Genomic DNA, 25186 nt, shown 5'->3' with positions numbered 1-25186 from the left:
GTTGCTATGGCAACGAGCCTGGGTGTAGCGTAGCAGAAAAAAGTGGTTTTGAGTTTCTCTTTAACGGTTTTTCTACATTATTTTTTCCTTTGCTGAGGCGCACCTCACTGAATTAAAAAGCCCGACATCTCCAGGAAAACGTTATTGTTCCACCGCGGCATGTAAAAGAATCGTCTTCCTGCCAACGACCAGATACACAAAAAAAAATCAGATTTCACACAAAAATCTGTGAAATTAATGAACATTAATACTTTCAGTGTGAATGTAGCCTTCATCAACTAGATCATCATTTCAAGCTTAATTTTAATTCAGATGGAGTCCAATAAACTGGTGAAGATGCTGGGTTTCCATGTTAAAGTGATTTTCAGCAGGTTTGCATTGAATTGATCCCAGAGAAAGTGTAATTACCAGCAGGCACATCTTGCAGCTTCGCTCCGCTCCTCCGTATCCTTCCGCCATGGAAACGTCCCAAAGAGACCCTCTGCTAAATGATAATTAACTGCAGATACAATCCATTCATTTTAAGGAGGTGCAGTTCACTCCTCCTCTTTCTTTCTCCTGCAGTGGCACGGAGCATGCACAGCAATCTGCTTTTTGATTAATCGGTGGTGTCTGCGACACAGTTCATTTGCAATCTATTACGGAGTATTTGCTTTGTGTCACAACGCACCTTGAACACACTGCATCATGTCAGAGCTGGAAGACAGTACAGAGCAGAGTTTGGGTTTATTGGTGGTTTTTCCCCCACAGGAATATCTGCAGATATTAATACGAACCAGGGCCGGCCAAAACCTTTTTGGGGCCTGAAGCAGATTTTTATTTGTGGGGCCCATACCAGCACCAGATGCTTTATCATCCCTAATCTACTCTCTGTGTGTAATATACCTGATGTACCAAGTATAATTTATAATTAGCTTACATCATGCCAGTGTTGTTATCGCTGGTGATTTTAACCTTACAAAAGTACAAAAGTATTTGATTTTTGAAATGCAGAGCTGTGTCATACAATTCTAGCTATTTAAACACTAAATTCACAACTAAAACAGTTTAATATTTATATTTCCCCAACAGCAGCAGGAGGAAGAGATCTGCCTGTTATTTATGCAACGGCTATAAAAATAGAAATTGTTTTTTTTCATGTGTAATAGCAACATATTTTCACTGAAGTAAAAGTAAAAAGTAGCCAGAAATTCCTCAAGAGTAAAATTTTACTCAAGAATTGAGTAACTGATCAAATAGTCATTAATATTTAAAAATCACATCATCAGATGGACATAAATACAAAGTTAAGTGGAAATTTTGGTATCTCAATGACCAAAGGGACAATAATTAAGTCACAAAGTAACAAAAATAACAAAATTTGGAAAAATAATTTTTTTCTAAATCAGTTTCTTTAAATATAAAACTTATGAAACTTTAACAAAAACTGCAGGTGTGTTTCTGTGTCTATTTGGTTAAAATTTCATAATAAAATTATTCAAGTTATAGTAAAACATAAAGCACAGTAAAATTACTCCTGAAAGTAATTTTTTTCAAAAAAGTTACTGGAGTAAATGTGACCAGTTACTGCTCAGCTGTGGCTGTTAAGCCTCAGGTGAAACTCAGACAGAGACATTCCCACCTCTGCTAGCCGCTCTTAGCGCTCGGCGGGAGAGCAGCTCTCACTCTGCAGCTTCCTGGAAGACAAATAAAAGCTCCGCGATGCAAGTTTCAGCCCGGGCCGAGGCAGGCGGCGGGCCGGAGGCTCCCGGGTCGAAGCGGGGCCGGGTGGAGGAGAGCTGGAGGCAAAGTCAGCGGGGCGTCGCCACGGTGACAGATGGGGGAGTGAGAGGGCTAACGCTTAACATGATGTCGCTCTGCTGCGACGTGTGATCAGGATGAAGGTGATCTGATCCAGATGGCCCAGGAACACATCTGCTACTGCGATCTGAAATGCAAATGCGAGTTTGTTATCAGCTTTTGACATTCTGCAGCGCTGATTTGCATCTGAAGGGCGACCTGGGCGAGAAGGTGAACACTTCCTCTCACACGGTGACGGTGCAGACAGCAGAATGGAGGGAAAGTTCAGAAAACAGCTTTTCATCTCCAGATCTGTAACCTCTAAACTAGAGTTATAAACATTTTTCTACCTGAATTATGTCAGAAAACTGTATTATGGGGTTCCATTTAGAAAGTTATTTATAATTTTAGATTTTCTAGCATTTTATTAGAGAATAAAAGTTGAAGTTTATCTTTCAAAGTCATATTGTCTCATGTTATTTATTAGTCTATAAATGTCACAGCTTCAAACTAAATGTTTAATTAGCAAGCAAAATATTCAATGTCAAAATAAACATTTAGTCTGGAAGTAAGTATTTAGTTTCAAACTTGTTATTGAATTAGCATGGGGGATATTTAGCTTGCTAACTAAATATTTAGTATAAAGCTGATATTTATTAACAAATGAATAACATGATGAAAATATGACTTTGAACGATTAACCCCAAATTTTTACTCTTATTGCTGACTAAATAACCTGAATTATTGCTTTTAGCTTTTTGATTTGTAACATTACAAACAGAAACTCTTTAGCTGTTTCTCTGTTGATTTCCATCCATCCATCCATTTTCTGAACACCCTTCGTCCCTAACGGGGTCAGGAGGGTTGCTGGTTCCTCTCCAGCTGCGTCCCGGGCGAGAGGCGGGGTTCACCCTGGACAGGACACCCTGTCGCAGGGCAACACAGAGACACACAAGACAAACAACCAGGCACACACACACACACACCTAGGGAGAACTTAGAGAGACCAATTAACCTGACTGTCATGTTTTTGGACTGTGGGAGGAAGCCGGAGAACCCGGAGAGAACTCTCTGTTGATTTGTTTTGGATTTTTATTCTGCTAATAGAATTATTATTCTGAGTTTTCTGTTGGTTTTTATTTTTTATTATCATTATTTATGTGGTTGTATTTCAAACAATCCAAGATGCAAGTTTCCCTGAGCTTTTAGGCCCTCAGCATCACAGATCCTCTCCAGTTTCCATTTAGCAAACATTTCTCATGATGAACCTCAGAAGAATGGCTTTGTCTTGCTGTGGGCGACTCTGGCTCTATGGTTGAGAAGTCGTCTTGCAATTGGAAGGTCCTCCTGCCACATGTCGATGTGCCTCTGGGCACTTTTGGGCACTTAACCCCAAATTCCCTACCGATCTGGGTATCAGTGTATGAATGGGTGTGTGTTTGTGAGTGCGAATGGGTGAATGTGACTCTAGTGTAAAGAGCTTTGAGTATATAAGTTTATGTTTATATAAGTTTGGGTCGCCGGCGCCGCCTCATGTGACGCTGCTCAGACTGGCTGCGTTTGCTGCGCTGCACAGCGAGTATTTACTGGGCTGGCAGACCCCACTGTCACAGCAAATGGTGCTGTTGGGAAAACAAACAGTTGCAATGAGACTGGATCTGCCAGAGAGGCTGCTGAACGCCGCGCCGCTCCAAAACACACGAGGCTGGCGACATCCGGGTTCTTATGACGCCTGTCCAACTGTAGAAACTTTATTTTAGGAACTGGATTAAGATTGAAATGATTAATTGATTATTGAAACAATCATCACATAACTTGTCAGTTAGTTTAATCATTAAATGGAGTGTACAGACTTTTAAAAAGGAAACACTCAGAGAAGTACTTAAGCCAAAACTGTTTAAAAAAATATACACATTTTGCATTTGACATAAATATGTTCTACCCAAAACTTCTCAAGTCACAGTCTTAGCTTCACTGGAACAAAGTCTGTAAAAAAGAAAAAATAGATATTTCCTAGCATCTTTCGCTATCCAATTATTAATCTGTTAATACAGAATAATCACCAGATCATCTCTACACTCTGGATGTTTCGCAGATTAAACATAATCTGAGTAAATGTAACTAGTTACCGTCCAGCCATGCTAAGGTGTTGCAGAGTCCGCCGTGGCGCTGTGACGTCATTTCCTCTGATCCGGTTTGCTGCCCTCCGTCCCTCTCTCTGCCGTGTCTCTGTGACTGCGCATGCGTGTAGGTGAGCGCTCCTCTTCCTGTCTCCGTCTCTTGGAGAGCAGTAAGGATGCGGATGAATTTTTAATGAAACGCAGCGTGGCTCCTCTCCGCTCCCTCAGATCGCTTTCCAGGACGGCGTGTCTCTCATGATCACAGCAGCGTGAAAACACAGCCGGCGCCGGGTGAGAAGAGTCACGCACAAACACACTTTCACCTGGAAATCAACGCTGTGCAACACAGACACACACACACACACACACACACACACACACACGCACACACACACACACACACACACACACACACACGCGCGCGCATGCCGGAGCAAAGCTGTGCTCTTCCTCACATCGCCGCCGCGGTTCCCTGCCGGTCCCTTGGATGACTGCGTGGACAAGTTGTGAAAATGAATCTTTTATTTGCCCACAGAGTTCTTTCCACCGCTCACTGTTTTCACACCGAAAGCCGCACAACTAAAACCCTGGAAATAACGTTTCCCCGTTATTTAAAAACAATTTACTCTGCGGTTCTGTGAATAAAAACCCAACGGATTTGAGTTTCATATATATTTTAAATGGGAAAACAATCAGAAGTGCATTTCTTTTTGCGCATAGAATGACTCATATTCTTATCAGTTGCATTTAAAGCTGCTTTACGAGCAAAAGAAAAACTGAATTGTTGTCAAATTTACTGTCAGTTTTGAAAAATAAACGTCCCTGAATATTATTTTTATTTAGGTCCATAAATGTGGTCATCTGGACCAGAGCTGGGTAGTAACTAGCTACATGAGTAACTTTATAAAACAAAATTTACTTTTAGGAGTATTTTTACTCTGTACTTTTTACTTTTACTTGAGTAATTTTATTATAAAGTATTTCTTCTTTTACTCGAGTAAAATTTCTGGATTTTCTTCCCACTGAATGAAAAACAAACATGTTTTAACCAGAAATCCACCAGACACAGAAACACGCCTGCAGTTAAAGTTTAATATGTTTTTATTTCCACTTAACTTTATGTTTAGGTTTTGTTTTTTGTTTTTAATAAGTAGTTCTGTCGTCTGACTTTTATGCAAATAAACAAATCTTCCAAGTTAAATCTCCGTCAGATGTTTTACAGTGAACGTCTCATTAAATATTATTGTATTTACCTCAATCCTGGGAACTTTATCTGGATTTCTCAGCTCAGTTTGTCGTCATATACGGTACCTCTAATTTAATTCATTAAACATTTGTAAAATGGAGGAAAAGCAAATTTTTACCGTTTTATGTTTTTTTTTCTGTCTCCACTCCCTAATTTCACCAAACTGGACATTTGCTGATTGTTTTTCTAATTGACTCTGTGGATTCTGGCTTGTGCTCGTCAGACTGCTGATGTAGGTCACAATCTTTTCCAAACATCCTTCAGAAACGTTCTCGTAGGTCGTCAGAGCAAACGCTAGCCGCATGCTGGCTTAATTAAAACGATAATCCAGCAGGATTAAGTGGCGATCAGACAGCCTGTCATCTTCCACAACCCGACCCGCTAACTTTGCTTCTCTGAGGCTGCAGAGGCTGGCAGCAGCAGCGGCATGAGGAACCGAAGAGGAAAGGAAGGGAGGAGTACGGAAGACTATTAGGGCCACAGGGACAAAAATCTCAAAATTCAGATTTCTATGTCAAAATTCTTACTTTTTTCTTTTAGAATTCATTTTATCAGAATTATGACTTTAATCTCAGAATTCAGACATAAGTTTAAAATTTCTGACATTTTCTCTAAGAATTCTGACTTTATCTTAAGAACCTGACTTTAATCTCAGAATTGACTTTTTTGTCAGAATTCTAACTTTTCTCATTTAATCTGATTTCAATCTCATAATTTTGACATAGATTTCAAATTTCTGACTTTTATCTGAGTTCCGATTTTAATCTATAAATCTGTACGTTTTTTCAGATTTCTTCTCATTTAATCGCAGAATTCTTACTAGTCTTAAATTTCTGACTTTTTTTTGTTTTCTTACTTTAAATTTTTTTTTATTTTTCTTGTTATTCTGACTTTCTGTCTTTAATCTCAGAAATAACTTTTTTTTGTCAGAATTCTACATTTTGTTTCTCGTTAAATTTGATTTAAGTCTCAAAAATTCTGAATTCTTTCTCAAAATTCTGGTTTGGAACTCTATTTTTTAAAGTTTTTCTTTGAATTCTTACTTAAAACTCAAAATTCTGCCTTCTTTACTTTCATTAAACTCAGAATTATGAGATTAAAGTCAGATTTTTCCCTCAGTGGCCCTAATCCTCGCAGGTCAAATCAAATCAAATCAAACTTTATTTGTATAGCACATTTCAGCAGCAAGGCATTTCAAAGTGCTTTACATCATATCAGACACAGAAACACAAAGTCATCAAGTTCTTGCGTTTGCATCCATAAAAGGTTTACCTGTTACACACCTGCTGTGTTATATGGAACATAATACCTGTTGGTATTTTTATTCCCACTCACGTTCACAATCACACAGTTTAAAACGATGTAAACAGCCTTTCAACGGGTTTCCAGCACCAGGCTTCGTACTCCTCTTTCACAGAATTTCGCTCTGAGACTCCGACGTCCTTCACGGATTTTTGTGAAATTGCAACATAGAATCAACAATCAAAACAGAACATTAAGTCAGATTCCATCATTAAATTATAATTAATTACAATTCAAATATCATCCTAAACAAGTGGGTTTTTAGTCGGGATTTAAAGGAAGTCAGTGTTTCAGCTGTTTTACAGTTTTCTGGAAGTTTGTTCCAGATTTGTGGTGCATAGATGCTGAATGTCGCTTCTCCTCGTTTGGTTCTGGTTCTGGGGATGCAGAGCAGAACCAGAACCAGAACCTGAGAGGTTCTGGCAGGTTGATACAACAGCAGCAGATCTTTAATGTATTGTGGTTCTGAGCCGTTCAGTGATTTATAAACTGACAACAGTATTTTAAAGTTTATTCTTTGAGCTACAGGGAGCCAGTGGAGAGACTTTAAAACTGGTGTTATGTTCTCTATCTTCCTGGTTTTAGTTAGAACGTGTTCGTCTTCTATCAGACTGTGAGACGAGGAAGGGATGTGAGCACAAACACGTCGGCAGCGTTTAAATAAACATAATGAAACAGTAAAATGAACAAACGCCTGCCTCCGTCCGTCCCCTCTTTCTCCTCCTCCTCTTCTGCCTCCTCCCAGCATGCCTTGCTGCTGCAGGTCAACAGAAGACATGTGGACACTCTGTGAATTTCTAATCAGGAACCGAACAGGAGAGAGACCAAGAGGAGGTGGCCTGACGCAGCCATACTGCAACCATCGGCTTTTTTTCTACATTAAAGATTAGAAAGAAGAAAAAAAAAGATCTGCAGAGAGACGCCACGCTGAATACCGAATGCTTCCCCCCAACACACCTCCACCTCTCGTCCCGCTCCGAGCTGCTCCACTCCTTCGAGCTTCTCTGACCCTCTCTCACGCTGCCTCGCCCTCTCGATCTCTGTCTCCCACACAGGAGGAGGAATCAATAGCCACAAATTAATCATTCTGCCATGGGCAGAGCATGGGAGGAGGCTGTGGGGACTGGGGCATTTAACCACTTAAAGAAAGTTTCTAACAACGTTTATTTCTTAAAGTTTATTAAAAAATCTTGTGATTTTTCCCAAAATGAGGGCAAAAATAATGTTTCATTCAACCATCTACTCAAGCTATGCGTAGTGCTGATGTGACGTCGCACATCCATGAACTTTATAACTGACAGACGGTTGCTATGGAGTTGCTATGACAACAGTAAGCAAGCCATAAGCTTAGAACTATCTAACTTCTAAACAATATAAATGCTTTACAGTTATTACTGGATCACAATTTTTGAGTACTGTCAGTGATATTTACTATAGTACTTACTGCTGAACTAGCTAAATTAGCTTAGCTAATGTAGCTTTTATGTGCTAGCTAAGACGTTGCTACATGTACTCTGTCAGTCACCAGAGCCTGGATATTCACACAGTCCTGAGAATCTGTTTAAACATTGACTGTATGCGTCCGTGGATATAACCCTCCGTTTGAGGACGACTTTTCTGATTCCTCATTGTTTTCTCATCACACCCTGTGGCTCACAGGTATTGGTCAGTGTATGGCAGGTCGTTTTAGTATACAATCACTTTCATCTCACGGTCTGTAAATACATTCCAGATCAGAAGTGTCCAAAATTTTTGCCATTAGGACAAAATTGTTAAGTTGGGAGAACTCAAGAGCTACTTTATTAATTAAAAGTTTTTTTTACATAAGACATCTTAGACATCTGTTCAATAATATTGTAAACACACAATATTTTAAGAAAGCAAATTAGTCTAATTTTGGTAGGAAAGGAATCGGTAAATTATTGTTTTTCCAAAATATAAACAAGGTCTTTGAGCGTTGATGTAATAAAACTCCCCAAAAAATGTCAAATTAATTGTGAACTCTTTCTATTCTTGAATTGTGGGCCAAACAAAATCATCCAGAGGCCTGCAAATGGCCCCCACGCCACACTTTGAACATTCCTGTCCTAGATACCTAAAAATGAATTTGACTTTCCCACATAGTAATTTAAGCCTTTTATGTATAAATTTTTGTATTTCCATTTCGGTTTCTACTGCTTCTACAAACAGCCCAAGAACTTAAAAATTCACACTTGGGTTTGTTTTTGGCAAAAAGTTGATCATTTTATACACCTGAAAAATGTTTTAAAAAACATCCGGAATGTAACGTCATAAATCAGCAGTAATTCCCCATCGCACTGCTAAAACACAAGCATGTTTTTGCGCTGTACAATGGCTGCTGGAAAAGCCAAGTTGTTGACTTGCTGCAGTCTTGTTGGTTGTGTAGGATGCTCCATTTCTGCTTTTCAAAGATATTCTTTTGTACTTCTTGTGTAGTCATAATTTAATTGATGATAGCTGAAATATATGTTTCAGGTAGTTAGAAATTCATTGTAGGCGTCTTGAATTAACACTTTCATGTAACTTAACGATAAATCGGACGTCAAAGTAGTTAGATATTTCTCAAACAGATACTCTCTCTATTCAAAGTATATTTAGAGATATCCTAGTTTAGTTATACATCTAGTTAAAAGCTAATTTTATATATGTGGAATGTAAATGTGGTGAAACTGATTTTATGTTAAAACGGGTTGCCGTATCAGTCCATTTAAAGACATCTGAATCATGGGATTTTGTAACAGAATAACTTCAGCTGGTGTTATGTTCATCCCTGCTGTACATAACTGCATTTCCCTCACTCCCTGCAAAGTGTTGCGCCGAGTTTGGATTTTTTTGCCACTTTTATCTCCAGAGAGACTTTATCTGTTCTGAAAAACCTTATTTAAAAGGTGCTGTTGAGGCGCGCAGTTTCAGGAACAGGAAGACGTGTTTGGCTTCTCACAAACTGTGAAGAATATTGTTGCAACAAATATTTCAGGGTGCTTGAAAACCTTGAAAATGCTTGAATTTTAATTGTTTTTAAGGTTTGTAAAGCGTTTGATATTCAAACTGCACAGTTTTGTCATAAACTGCAACCTAATGTTTAATTAAAAGCCTAAGTTTTGTTATTTACAGATGAAAACTGATATTTTCATGCAGATAATAAGACACTTACACATTTTTCTCTCTCTCTCTCTAAAGTTAAACCAGATTAAACTTTTCTTGTTTTAATGTAGTGAGAATAAGCAAAATTATTTCTATTTGCTAAATCCTAGAAAACTTAGTGGAAATGTTTATTTATAGCTTGTTTTGTATATTGTGTTTAAGCATTTAATTTAAGGTGATTTACTTTAACATGATTGGATTGATTCCACGTAATGAATATTTATTATTTCTAATTGCTCAATGACTTATTGATCGTCTTATGTTTTATACATTTAATGTTATTGAAATTGTTTGATGATTATTATTATTTTTTGTTAAATTAGTGTTTTGTTTGCAGACCAGTCAGGTATGTTAGAAACATTTGAAAACATAAAACTTTGTTTTATTTTAGTTTATGTTGAACAAAGAATACTATCACAAGTTATTATTAATAATAGTAACAGAGTATATTATATAATAATCTTTTTCAAGTTAATCTGTGCTGTTTTCCTCTCCAAAGTGTGAAAACTTGGCAAACTTACCCTGGAGATGCTTTTTTTTTCTTCCTATTTGTCAGATTGGTCTGCGGTTAAACTCATTAAGCTGCCAGAGTCACTGTTTGTTTTAATCAGTCAGCGCTCCGTCTTGATCTTTAAAAACGATCGCACACGTCCTCCAGTCACACGGCTGTGATCCATCCATCTCTCCATCCATGTCACAAGCAGTTGGCAGCCAGCGGCCGCGTTTCTGCGAGGACACGGCGTAAGTGTCCCTGTGGCTGCGTCGCCTGTGATCTTAGCTGGAGACGGACGACAGAAACATCCTGTTTGCGCTGCAGAAACTGACATATGAACATAGCGTGAGTCAGAAACAGCTTAAAGGCAGCCAACTGTAACAAAAAATGCAAAAAAATGAGAAACTTTCTCAGCCGCAGTGAATTTGATTATGACTGATATTCAAACTGGACACCTACACTGCAAAAACACTAAATCTGAGTATTTTTGGTCCAGTTTCTATTGCAAATCTCTCAGTAAACTAATTTATCAGTAACGTTTTAGCAAGATGTAGGACTGGGGTGTTCAAAGTGTGGCTCATGGGCCATTTGTGGCCCTTCGACAGATTTCTTGTGGCCTCAAACTGTAGTTCAAGATTGACATAAATCTGTATATGAAACAATATTTTTTATAATGAAAAATATTAATAACAACACAAAATATTAATCTTTTTATAACCAAACCTTAATTATAAGTAGAACCAGGACCATCTATATCAGAGATACACAAAAACCATCTTTTAATTTGTTAAATAAATTAATTCATATTAAATTCATTTATGTAATTTATTTCTTAATTTTTCCAACTTACCTTAAAATAATTTGTAAATTATATTTTCTGCATTTTTATCTTTTGTTTCTATTAGTTCGTATTTATTATTCAAATTAATGTTTCATGTCATTACCTGAATGGCTGTACTTGATGTTCATTGTTGTGTTAAAAATCAGGAATAAATCACAATAAAACAAACAGTTGCTTGTCAGATTTAGTTGCAAACTAAACGCCATATTATTTTTTATAATAACATAAAAAGAGTTTTTCCGCTTCCTGCTGGTCGAATCTTAAAGTTTTCAGTAAGGGAACATTTTTAGTTTTGAGATCATTTTCAGCTTTTCTTTTTGAGCAACAACCAGAGGATTAGCATGAACTGAATGTTTCCATCCTAATGAGTGAATTAGTTTGACATTCAGTCCAAGAATCTTAATATCTGCTCTGAGATTATTTTATTTTATTTTTACATCGTTGTTTTCATGCAGATTGGGATGTGAAAACGTCCCCCGTCTGTTAATGAGGGTTCGCTGCAGTTTTCCCATCATTCTCTGTGTTTATCGGCGTTCCCCCATGCGGAGATGATTATATGATTGTGATGCACGTTGGTGAAGTGTTACCGTTATTTGTCACTGCGTGGTTCCAGTCCGGGAAAGCCTGTCCTCCCCCCAGACTCAGTCTAACCAGAAGGACATGATGCACTCTGCTGCCGTGACTCACTGGTGTGTCTGTTCCTGAAACTGGGAAATCTCATCCCACCATTCCCTGTAAACTCCACCGAGTCGCACAGATGGGTCCGGGCAGGAGGAACCCTCCGTCTCCCTGTGTGACGACGGATCCCCAGCTGGTGGAATGATTTGCTCATAAAGAGAAAAGAAACTGTGAGCTACGACAGAGTCATGTTAGTAAATAAAGCTTAAATAAATCATAATTAAGTGGAGCAATGAACAGATATTGTAAAAAAAAAAAAAAAAAAAAAAAAAAAAAACACACAATCTGGAAAATGAGCCGTTTCAAAAACCTGAATGCCGGAATGTAACGTCACAAATCAGCAGAGTTTCACCCGTTACCTAGCAACCTCAGCAGAGTTCCACCCGTTACCTAGCAACCTCAGCAGAGTTCCACCCATTACCTAGCAGCTCAAACAGAGCTCCAGCACATTTGGTCAGCTGGTTTTACGACTGTATGCGCTGTACAATGGCTGCTGGAAAAGACAAGCATTTTGTTATTGACTGACTCTCCAGAATCCTCTTGCTGTTTTCTTGCTGGTTGTGTAGGAGGCCCCATTTCTGCTTTTCAAAGATCCATTTTTTCATGCAAATATAAACGATGAGTTGGGGTCGGGGGGCGTGGCTAGCAGCGGCTTATTTGGATTTAAAATGACAAGATGCCCTAAACAGCTCATTCTGAAGTAACCTGATTGAAGTCTCATTATCTAAGAATGATTTGTTGCAGAAAGTCTGACGGATATGTTTTGTATAGACCATAGACCGATCCTAACTGGTACAAGGAAACATAATAGGTCACATTTAAGAGAGTAGTAAATTTGCTTTATAAAATTTTCACTGTTTCAGGTTTAACATAAGAATCTTTTGTTTGTATTACAAACATGGTGGAGCAGCATTAGCTTCTGGGCCGGAGCCTCCTTATTCAATAATTATTACATTCATGCTAGTACCAGCACTAGTTCCATTGGCAGATTATTTCACTTATTACATCAGGAAAATGTCTGGTTGTAAGAGAAATAATCTGCCTATGGAACTAGTTATTTTTAACTAGTTAAAAAAAAACTTGAAACTTGTTGTAAGTTTTTTGTTTACTTAAAACAAGCTCCTATTTCTTGCTGAAAAGTTTCTTGTTTTAAGATATTTGCACTAGAAATTTGAAAAAATATTGTTTTTGCAGTGCAGGAGGTTCAATTTTGCATCTCTATCCAAAATAATATCAATATAATCAACAAACACAAGCTTTGTATCGAGTGTTTTCCTAAAAACTCTTAGATATCATTATCTTAAACGTCCTGATTGTCTCACTACCAGTGACGGGAAAGCTGTCCGACTTGGGGCCAAGTCATCAGAGGTCAGGCGACTGTCCAGCATCTGTCAGTCATTTTTCAAAGAGCCGAAAGCTGACCGCACCTCACCGCCTCCATTAGTCTCCATTAGTCACCTACAAACGCCTCTTCCTGCTCCTGAATTCACTTTTCGTGGAGCCAGTTCACTCCACTCCCAGTGTTTATCTTTCAAAATACAGACTTTGTCTCTACAGAAATCTAGAAAAGGTTTCTGACTTACTCTATTGTTTTCATTAGTTAATAACACAACATTTTGCTAAGGGCTGGCCTGTAGTCAAAAACTGCAGACCTCCATTGCAAAAACATCTTACCAAGTATTTTGGTTTAGTTTTGAATGCAAATGTCTCAGCACACTTGAAACAAGACAAAACTAATAACTAATAACTTTTTAGCAAGATATAGGAGCTTGTTTTAAGTCAAAAATTTCTTATCACTGATGAAAAAATTGGGAGATTATTTTACTTATTATGACATTTCCCATGCTTTAAGTGAAATAATCTGCCAATGAAACTAGTACTTCTTTTATCAATTTCAAGGAAGTATTTACCTAAATCAAGCTCTTATAACTTGCTAAAAAGTTATTTCTGAGTTAGTTTTGTCTTATTTCATGTGTATTAATATATTTTCAATAAAAACTAGATAAAAATCCTAGGTAAGTATTTGTGTTTTTGCAGTATTTGTGCCGTAGCGATAAGGTCTTCCCTGGCTCCGCAGGCTCATTACTAAGACAAATATGGAGATTATGAAGATGAATAAGGCGATTAGGAGTTTTGTCTTGCTGTTGGGAGGCGGTTCAGGTGGTCGTGCCAGAGGTTGTCGCCGTGTAACATTCAGGAACTCGTTACGTTTTCAACCACAGGGATTCATGAACACGTATGACGAGTCAGTTTGTCTGATTTGCACATTTCAGAAACCAATCATGAAACAAGCCATTTTATGCAGTTTTCTGGAAGCTTGTTCCAGATGTGTGGTGCGTAGAAGAAGAGAATGCTGCTTCTCCATGTCCGGTTCTGATTCTGGGGATGCAGAGCAGAACCGGAACCAGAAGACCTGAGAGGTCTGGAAGTTTGAAACAACAGCAGATCTTTAAGCGTTCAGTGATCTATAAACTAACAGCAGTAATTTAAAGTCTATTCTCTCAGGACTTTAACCTGCATGTAGTGCTCTGTCTTCCTGGTTTTAGTCAGAACCTGAGCAGCAGTGTTCTGGATCAGCTAGATAAATGAACGGATGAGTTTCTGTAGAACTTGTTGGAACATTAGTCCTGTAATCCTGGGAATGTTCTTCAGGTGATAGAAGGCCGACTTTGTAACTGTCTTTATGTGTCACTAGCTTCCTTTCCACTAACCACATAATTGTCCAAATTGGAATAAATATAAATTTCCTTAATGGAAATATGGCAATTTTTAAAAAAGTCATAATTTTCAATAAAAAGATTTTCGCTGGAGGAGATTATTTTTTCGACCATGTCAAAATTAGTGCTTTTAAAAAACTGCAATGGAAGCTAATTTTTTTTCACAACTGGATGTTACTACTGGTGGAAACGATGAATAAGACAACAGGAAGTGGTTGGATGATACCGCAGCATGTTTTTTAAAGGCTTGCATCGTGAACAAACATATTCACGTGTGATTTCAGCCGCTTTCCGGAGTATCAAAAAAGTTTTACGCAAATTAGAAAAGAAAATGCAGGTGTTAAAAACGCATCAGCAGCTCTGTCCGTGTCGGCCTCTGATAGAATCGCCATAGCAACAGCAGCAAAAACCTCTCTGATGTCCGCATGGCAACGGCTGCTGTTGGGACTGAGGACAGAGGTGGGAGGAAGAGGAGGACACGGGGGCAGGGATGAAGGGAGCGGGGCTCTGGATGCTGACGCACTCAGTGGCCAACAGGAAAGTTTTCGAGAATGCCGCCCACTGCCGGATCCAAAGCGAGCTCCAATCTTCTCCGTCTCTAACCGTTTCGAACTCTGTCTGTTTTAAACGGCACCTCCTACTCAGTCAAGTCCTTCTGACCCCCTGCAGCCTCCTCGCCGCTTCGCCCTCCCCTTTCCGCCAGGCGCCTCCTACGTGTTTGTGTCTCATCAGAACCTTTGTCTGTGTGGAGCTGTGGCAGCTGTGGATCCATTTGATCGGTGTTATGAGTGGGAAGTTCTGACCCGGATGTCTCTCTCATATGGCGTCCAGGAAGAAGCTGACAAGTCTCACTTTCTTTCTACCTGTACACAGTGTGGCGGCAGTCAGGACCAACACACTGTCAGTGTTACAGAGTCCGTCATGTGTTACGGCAACAGAGTCACAATCGGCAGTAAAAACTCCAACAAATCTTTTTCTGTCTCTCTTTTATAACACCGTTGTTCCAAATTATTAAAATCACTCCGGCTCCGGTGCAACTGGCAACAAAAGTTGTTGAATTTGTTACATTTTCAGCTTTAGCAGTTCACTTTCACTCTGAACTGTCAAATAGGGGTGCACTGATTTATCTGCATTGATTTAGTTAAATTTGGGAGATTGGTGATCAGCTGATGTTTACACCTAAAGCTGATCTTATCTACCTCAAGAAACGTCTACAAATCAACCACTCAAATTTAGCCACTCGCACATTTTTAATTAACTATATTTAACGACGTTTCAGAAAAAATAATTGGTATCGGCCGAAATCTGACTTCTTAAAGATCGACCAGAAAACTGTAATCAGTGTAACCAACTGTCAAAGAATTCAAACTGATTGAAAAACCTGCTGCCCTCCTGGCCTGTGGGGGCGCTGCACCAAGAACTACTGAGGGAAACCACAGGAAAACCTCTGAAGAAGACACCGAGCGCAACCGGGATTTGATCAGATTTTGTAGGATTTCTTTGTTTAAAAATCACAAACCATTTTTGCCGTAGCATTTGGTTGCATTTACCCAGAATGCCCGGCGGTATTGTCCACTTCCTGTTTCTGTTTCACACAGTTTGATGATCCAGTTTTGTTCAGTCAGCAGAATATTTTCAAGGTTTTAGCTTTCGTTCTCATAGATTTATTTTTGCCCAATTTCTGTTTCCTCTTGTTAAATCTTACAGAACTTTCTGAGTTTTTCTGGGTTTGTTCATAATTTCCTGGTTGAGTCGGAGGGATTTTGATGTAATAATCTCTCTTGCTGCATGTTTTCTCTCTTTGGTCTTAGATGTCAGCCACTTTCTTCTCTGCTGTTTTTTATTAAAAATTATTTCAGAAAATGATTTGCATTTTAAGAGCTTCCGGCTGACATTCGTTGCTACATCTCCAGGTCAGGTGATAATCATGTCTGGGAAATTGAGCTCAGCTTTCTAACAACTTTAGTTCAATCAGTTCATTCATGATTTGACAAGGTCAATTACTTTTCCCAGAGGGCCGGGCTGATTTGGATCGCATGTTTTTTAAAGAAAGCACTTTAATGCAGCGGCGTCAAACTCGTTTTCATTTTGTGCAAAATGAAGATCATGAATCTTCTTAAAGAAAGATTCTGAATGTGTTGATAAAACCCAATAATAAAGTGTTGGCATGTTAATAAATTCCTGTGTCTGAATTCAGCAAGTAGTTCTAAAAATTTAATAATGTTTTCACGCCACAAAGCAGGATTTTATGATTGTTTTTGTGATTTTGTATTAATCAAGATCACAGATTTTGGGATGATAATTTAGAAATATTTGCGCTTTTCTATGACATTAAATGTAACTTTTTGCTACCAGTCATTTTTCTGCACAACTGAACCGCCATCTTGGTAGGTTTGCACAACACAAAGCTGATGTTTTTTGTCTGAAATGTCACTAAATATTGCAAGAAATTCGTAATAAATAGAGGACAGTGGTTGATTTCCAGACTTTTGTGGCGGAAGAGAAAATCAGTAGATAAGATTTGTTTTACATCTCCCAAAATAAAGAAAATCGGTGCAGCCCTGATATATGTTTCTGCCTCAAAAGTGACAGAAACTTAAGAGCAACATTCCAGACAATCCTTCATTTCCCCAGTAGGACTGCAGGAGAGGCATGGATGGTATTGCTGTTGAATAACTGGAGGTCAGGATCCGCGGCTGCAGCTTCAGTCGTGTTCATCTGAGCTGGACCTGGACCAGAACGCTGCACCTCCATGTGAACGCAGCCTGGGGAAAGCTTCCTTTTCCTCAGCAGCATGATTAAAGAGCATCACGGCTACGTCACGGCGCCATGAATAGTCGATCCGCACGGTTTGTGTTTGTGCCTGTAAACGAGTTGACCGGATAAACCCCGGTCCCTCAGGACTCGGTCCAGAGCCTTGCTGTGTTGTGCGACTATAAATCTTCAACACACACGCCCTCTTTCTCCTTGCCACAACAAGCCTCCTCTCTCTTTGCTGCACTCCACTCTTGAGTGGCCCTCAGTCTCTGCAGGCCGGTGGTAGTGAAGTGCTTTATGGCTGTGGAGGACAGGAGGGGAAGCAGGAGGCTAGCATGTAGCTCCTCATAGCTACATGGAGGCGCATCGGTCTGTGGGAGCAGCACCAAGAAGATCCGCCTGCAAAGCCATTTATAATCACCTGGTTGGGGAAAAAAAGGTGGTGGAGACGTGAATTCACACGCCTCAGAGTGCGTTATTTAAGCTCAGTACAGAAAGCCATTTGTAGCACAAATCACTCGTCTGGTTAAAAAGCCATATAAGAAAATGCTGGTTTCTGATTTATGAGTACACCTGAAATAAAACAAAACAAACTTACAAGTAACTTTCATCAAGATATAGCAGCTTATTTTATGTCTGTAATTCCTTGGTATTGATTAGCAGATTATTTCATTACAGCAAAACATTTTCCCCTTGTTATATAAGTGAGATAATCCGCCAGTGGGACTGGTGCTTTTCCATCAATATTAAGGAATTATTGACTTAAAACAATCTGTAACACTTTATTTGACTTGAATTTATAGGAATGTTTATGACTGCCATGAAGTGTAATTCTGTAAATAATGACACTTTTAATGAGACTTTGCATTAAAAGTCTCATTATTTACTGAATTACACTTCATGACAGCCCTCACAAAGACTCCTTCATGTTTATAACAGGTGTTATGTTTATGACAGATCATGTCAGGTTTATGCACATCCCGTCACTCAGAATGTTACCAAATAATCTCCTATATGTTGATGAAAAGTTACTTGTAAGTTAGCGTCCCAGAAAATCCCGTCTTCTTGGATCTACTGAAACGAAATGTTGTTGTGCTTCTGTGCAATAACAATAAAAGCATTCTGATTCTGATTCTGATTTCAAGCCTACTAAGATATTTACAGTAGAAACTAAAAATACCTAGTCAGATTGTTGCATCCCTGCGTTGACATTCATGATGTTGGCTGGAAATGTCTTTATGTTAGCAGCCTGCTGCGTTGACACGTATTACAAGACGCGGTACATTTACAGCGGTACCTGTCATATAAATCGTTTCAACACGTTTATTAAAGTCCTTCCTCTCCTACCAGCTGCTGACGGGTCGGTCAGCGGCAAACCAAATCCTGTTCCCACTTTGTAACGTTATTAGGACACACATGGTGCCTCTGCTGCTAGTTAGCCCAGACAGTTCCACTGGGACGGAGTAAAGCAGCCGTATGTAAACACAAGTCATCTTCCTGAAATACGCTCAGAGAGGAACTAGAAATGTACACTCTTCTTCTTTCTGTGTTGCTGTTTTTAAACACATCGGGTTGGAATAAACAACTTTGGACAAGTTGTTTAAATCTGAGCTGCTGTTTACAATATTTGACAAGTTTTTGGAAAGAGTTCAGAGGAAAATTCTTTGGAAATAGTTGTCACTAAGTGGCAGAAAATGTGTTATCTTATTCATTGTTCTCATAAGTCTGAACGTTGATCCACGCCACTGAACCGCCATCTTGGTAGGCAAGCAGAGCACAAAGACACCAACAAAAAGAAAGTAAGATTACTCAAAAATTATAATCGAGTTTTAATGTTCTTATATTGTTTATAAATTAGATGAGAACGAGGCGAGAGCTGGTTATAAACTTGTGACTTGTTTATTGTCATAGCAACTGTCATGACAGTTGGTTTCGGATACCTACCAAGATGGCGGTCAGTTACAAAGTTCCCGGAGGAGTTTCGTCAGAGGCTGAGGTTTGGGTTGATTTTTTTGGGGAGTTGGTGGGGGTTTTTATGTTTGGGTTGGAAACAGTCAGATCTGGCAACGCCGCTTCAGACGAACGTATTGTTATTTCACGTAGGCAGCAGGTTGACACCTCCAGCGGTGTGTGAACAAAGCTTTAGTGGATTATGAGCCTTTTATTTTCAGTAAGATTCGGCGTTCACCTTCCAGCTGATTACGGAGAACCCGACTCTAATCTCCAGTCTGAAGGAACTTTGATCGGAGCATTGAGAACAAAAAGTGTGCAGCTCTGTTAAACTCTGGAGGGCTTTTTCACGGCTCAGCAGTTACTGTACCACTTAAAACTGATGTATTCCACCTCCTCCCCGTCTTTCTGCTCCCTGTCCTTCAAAGCCTTTCTGTTACCTGCTCTTCCTGCTATTATCTCTCCGTACCATACTCCGTGAAATTCTCCTCTTTTCTAACCCACATGCTTGTTCTAATTGCTACAAAACCTGCAGAAGGAAATTGATGTTTTCTTGATTATGTGCCAACGCTGAGTCAGCAGGAAAAAAATAAGTGTTACAGAACGATGGATTGGGACTAAGTGGGATTAGTGGGAATATTAGTACAGAGGTTCCCACGCTTGTTTGGAAGTTGAAGAAAAACAAGGTTGCATAATTTATTGGTAGCCAGTCAGTCACTAACCTGGTGATAATTTGTGAGGTAGATTTAAGACTGGACAATAAATCAATAACATTATTGTGATAGATACATGATCAATATCAATAGATAAATGATAGGATATTCAGTATTATGTAGGCAGAGGAAATCTCTCACTGCTAACTGAAAAAAGTCGGTGGAATCAACTCACTTGCTCACTCTTTGGTTGCCTAGCAACTCACTCACTCTTTGGTTACCTAGCAACAACATGTTAGCTTGCAGCAGAAGTTTCAGATTTCATAACAGTGTGTAGTGAAAACTGTAGATAAAACAGAAAAAGTCATGCCAATAGGAAGGCTGTATTTCAGATATTTAAAACAAAATTATAGATTGACGATTATTGATATCAACTGATATTAAATACTAATTTTGTTATTTGCTGTAGTTATTGTGCTTCCTTAAATTTAATTTGTTATTGTGAGATATATGATATTATGCAACAAATAGGAAGCCCAGGTATTGTTTGCATATTTGAAAAGAAAAAGTAAAAACATTCAGATATTGTGAGAAGTTTTTCAGCATAAGAACCAGAACAACATCAGAAATGTTTTCATGAGGAAAGATGCTAGCAAAAAGTTAGCTGTAGTAGCAGGAGGAGTAAAATGTTGACAGTAACGTTTAAATATTAATGATTGATGTTTCGATCAGTTTTTCAGTAGTTGAGTTAAAAATATATTGAAGTACAACTTTTAGCCACTCTACCCACCACTTGATCGTTCACAAAGTTAAAAGCTCAGCCCGCTGTGTCCATCACACCCCGCTGCCAAAACCTGCCCTGCAACACCTGGCGCCATGGCAACCAACACCTGCTCCCATAATAAGAGGGACACAGTGCGAGAGGAGATGAAAACGTTAATGAAACACTAATCTGGTCCAATCAAATGCCCCGGCATCGGCCTGCTGCACGCCGCCATTGAAGAACCAGGTCGCCATAATGGCCGCCTTACGGAGGTCTCCGCCTGCCAGCGCCACCTGGAGTGACCTCATCAGTGTCAAACCGCCTCATGTCGGGGAGCGGGCGAGGACACACCGGGGTGGGCGGTTCTGGACAGAGCGGTGTCGGGGAAAGTTGCCGCTGCGCAGCAGCTGGAGCGGCTCCAGGTCGCAGCAGCTGCTCCGCTCTTGTTTACAAGCCGCCAACTGCTGCATGTCTTCAAACGGAGCCTCTAATGTTCGCTGCTTTGACGCGATCCGGGCCGCTACTTGATATTACTTAAATGATCAGATTAAATCCACCTGTTAGCCAGAAGGAAGCAGCCGGAACCAACGGTAATCTGTTTAAAGGAAACAAACATGGAGGCAAACAGCAAATTAAATCCAAATTAATTCCTCCTTCGGATGTTTTTCTGCTGAATATTAGGGCTGGGATGTTTGGCTTTAAAAAAAACTTCTACGGAAGATTAGGGCCAAGAAAAAATAAACAAACAAAACATTTTCTTAAATTCTAATCTCAGAATTTGGACTTTATCTAATAATTCTGACTTTAATGTCAGAATTCTGTTTTTTTTTCTCTCAAATTTCTGTTTTCTCAGAATTTTAATTTTAATCTCAGAATTCAGATTTTTCTCAGAATTCTGGTTTTAAATTGTAATTCTGTCAGTCTACCAAAATCTAAATGAATAACTAAATATTCTTAGGCATATGTCATTTATGTTGTTAATATATAAAAATAATCACATAACTTTATCTTCCTTGAGAATTTTAGTTTAATTACGAGAACATATTAGCAGAAAAAAAATACCTTGAAAAAGTTTTACTGGGGAAAAGAGGTTGGATGCAGGATTTGATCGTGACCAAATAGAGTCGGTTGTTTGCATGTTAGTTTAAAAATCCTAGTACTGATAACAATTTGATGCAGTTGTGCTAAAAGGTATTTAGTATTCCTATAAAGTATTTAGCATTATCTGTAAAACTTACACCAAAGTGTAGCTTCAGAAGCTGCTCAACAATCCTCGTTTAATATTTTATTTTTCGTGTTGGAGTTCTCATAAAATTATGACTTTATTCTTTTAATTAAACTATAATATATTTTGCAATAGTTGACCTGAATTCAGTCCAAATAAACAAGATGGCCGCCCTGGAAGCGCTGACATCACTCTGAACTATGGAAACCCAAGAAGTGTGTCGGTGAAAAACATCGATATATTCCCCAAAATTAAATATTCTAAAAACCAAAAATGCAATTAATCAATCAAATGAATTTATCCCCCCAATGAAAATATTTTTTTTTATTTACAATCAGCCTTCCTCTGCCCGTTCTTTGTATAACTTTTAAGGAGACTGTGGGCTAATTCTCCAACTTTCTCTGTTTTTTCCCTGCAGGAAACTTCAAAGGAATGTGTAAACAGATAGACCACTTTCCCGAGGAAACGGATTATGAAGCGGATCCATCAGAGTACTTCTTACGTGAGTATCAGACAATCCTCCGCCTGCATCCCGCTCCATGTTGGTCCTCTGCTCAGACGGCGCCTGATGCCAGCGGTGCCGGCCAGACCGGGCCGAGCCAAAAGCAGCTCGTCTGTTTCTGCTGCTCGGCAGTGTGTAACTTAACGTGCAGAGTTACAGTCAGCTGTGCACCTTGTAAACACAGAACATCGATTTCTGCTCCCGTCCCCTTTGTGCAAGCAAGACAGAGATGTTTGTCGGAGTCGTTTGATTACAAATCCTAAACATCACAGCAGCTCTGGAAGAGCATCACACTGCAAAAACACAACATCTTACCAAGTGTTTTTAAATAATTTCTACTGAAAATATCTGACCACATTTCAAATAAGACAAAACTCTCTTTCAGTAAGTTATCAAAGCTTGTTTTAAGTCAATAATTCTTTAATATTGATGGAAATGTTCTAGTTCCATTAGCAGATTATTTTACTCATAACAAGACATTTCTCTCATGTTATTAGTGAAGTAATCCCCATCAATGTTTAGGAATTATTCTGGTAGTATTACAGCTTTTTTATTATTAAATTTTCCTAGTGTGGCCCTAATACAACGGAGTATTTATCATAAGAATAAAGTCATAATCAGAGGGCAAAGTAACCAAGGACTCTACTCAAGTAAGACTAAAAATAAATAAATAAATTACTGAAGTAAGAGTAAAAACATATTTGGTAAAACATCTACTAGTACAGAGTAAGTGATCAAATTATCCATCATTTAATATTCAAAAATGACATCATCAGATGAGACAAAATATAAAGTTAGGTGGAAATGTTGGTATTTTAAGAACAGACTTTATTCTCTAAATTTTCTGACTTTATTCTCTAAATTTTCTGACTTTATTCTCTAAATTTTCTGACTTTATTCTCTTAATTTTCTGACTTTATTCTCTTAATTTTCTGACTTTATTCTCTAAATTTTCTGACTTTATTCTCTTAATTTTCTGACTTTATTCTCTTAATTTTCTGACTTTATTCTCTAAATTTTCTGACTTTATTCTCTAAATTTTCTGACTTTATTCTCTTAATTTTCTGACTTTATTCTCTTAATTTTCTGACTTTATTCTCTAAATTTTCTGACTTTATTCTCTAAATTTTCTGACTTTATTCTCTTAATTTTCTGACTTTATTCTCTTAATTTTCTGACTTTATTCTCTTAATTTTCTGGCTTCCTTCTGGTCATTTGTTGTTTTATTTTGTAGTAGCTCGCCCTCAGCCCCCCTCTTCAGACATGGGGATGTTTGGAGTCCCTCCATCTCTTCCTCTCAGTGATCAGAAAGCGTCGCTCTGATCATCTCCCACTGCGGGCGACAGCCATGGCGGCCTCTCGCAGCGCCGAGCCGTGCGTGCCAGCGCTGGAGATAAACCCGGCCAATTAGGCTGCGTTTGACTCAGCGCTCTGAGCGCTTGTTCCAGTCCGTCTGTGCGATGGAGAGGGGTTATGACAACGGTTCTGGTAATGGCTCTAACTGAACCGGAGCCGCGGCGGCGGGAGGTGGGAGTCGTAATGAGGCGTCCATCAGGGCGGGGATGATCCGCCGTGTTCTTTGAGTGTACGTTAACCTCTTTGCCGCGCTCCTCCCAGTGGCTTGCCAATTAGGACATTCACATCCATAAATATTTCAGCCTCGTTCTTATATAGGTCAGGCCTCTCTTGATCGCCGTCTTTCTCTGCATCTCTTCACCCTCTCGCTCCTGCTATTGCATTGCATTTACAGTCATGGTGATTCATAACGTTACACTTTTGAGGTTCTCGATATTTTTTTTCTCTTTGCTCGGTGCACGATGGGGTCACAGGAGGCGGAGGAAAATTTGTTGCTGTTGTTTATGAATTTCAAAAGGGACGATGCATATAATAAGCCAGAGTTCGCCATTTGTAGTCAATAAAAATATAAATACAGACAAATTAACAAGTTTCTTCCAAAAAAAAGAGAATAATAATAAATAAAGATCTTTTTTTAAATCTAAAAACATCATATCAAGTCACAAATTTAAAGACTAAGAAGGCATAATGCACAAAAGTTCAGCTCAATAAACAAAGAATAAAAATAAAAATTTTATTTTCTAGGAGCCATAATTTAATTTAATTTAATTTTAGGGATGTTTTAACATTGAGCTGCACAGTGGTGCAGTTGGTAGAGCTGCTGCCTTGCAGCAAGAAGGTCCTGGGTTCGATTCCCGGCCCGGGGTCTTTCTGCATGGAGTTTGCATGTTCTCCCTGTGCATGGTGGGTTCTCTCCGGGTTCTCCGGCTTCCTCCCACAGTCCAAAAACATGACTGTCGGGTTAATTGGGCTCTCTAAATTCTCCCTAGGTGTGTGTGTGTGCGTGTGTATGTGTGTGTGTGTGTGCGTGTGTATGTGGGTGTGTGTGTGTGTGTGTGTGTGTGGGTGTGCGCGTGTGTGTGTGGGTGGGTGTGTGTGTGTGAATGGTTGTGTGTCCTGTATGTCTCTGTGTTGCCCTGCGACAGACTGGCGACCTGTCCAGGGTGAAACCCGCCTCTCGCCTGGAACGTAGCTGGAGAGGAACCAGCAACCCTCCTGACCCCATTAGGGACCAGGGTGAACAGAAAATGGATGGATGGATGGATGGATGGACAGACAGATGGACGGATGTTTTAACATGTAAAAGACTCAGTTCAGTTTGGGATCAAAACTACAACATTTTCTTCCTCACTGCTGAGTCAAACGTTGGTCTTTGGTAAACTTGACGTTCATGTTTGCATTTGAACGGCACCAGAGTTCATTTCATCTGGACCGAGACAGAAGTTTATTGGTGGGCCAGAGTTTGCTTTTTTAAAATTTGATTATGCATTCACGGTTCCCCAAAGGAACTTCCCAATGAACTAGAGTTGGATTAAAGCGAACTAAACGCTGCTGCACCGTAAGTTAGCAGAAAATGATTTTAAAGATTCATCCGTTCTTTCGCTGTCTGATATTTTATAGTTGCGAGAAATTTTTACTG

General features: G+C 39.1%; 1 protein-coding gene across 1 annotated transcript in view; it reads left to right on the top strand.

Annotated features, from left to right (window-relative positions):
* Positions 1–25186, top strand: part of cacng2a (calcium channel, voltage-dependent, gamma subunit 2a) — a 56668-nt gene that overhangs the window by 13588 nt on the left and 17894 nt on the right. The window contains exon 2 of the mRNA XM_044101475.1: positions 22108–22191. Coding sequence (XP_043957410.1) covers positions 22108–22191 — 84 coding nt within the window. The remainder of the gene's footprint in view (positions 1–22107; positions 22192–25186) is intronic.

This window comes from Gambusia affinis, linkage group LG19 (genome assembly GCF_019740435.1).
Source record: "Gambusia affinis linkage group LG19, SWU_Gaff_1.0, whole genome shotgun sequence".
Lineage (NCBI taxonomy): Eukaryota > Metazoa > Chordata > Actinopteri > Cyprinodontiformes > Poeciliidae > Gambusia > Gambusia affinis.
This window is presented reverse-complemented; position numbering and strand designations above follow the sequence as displayed.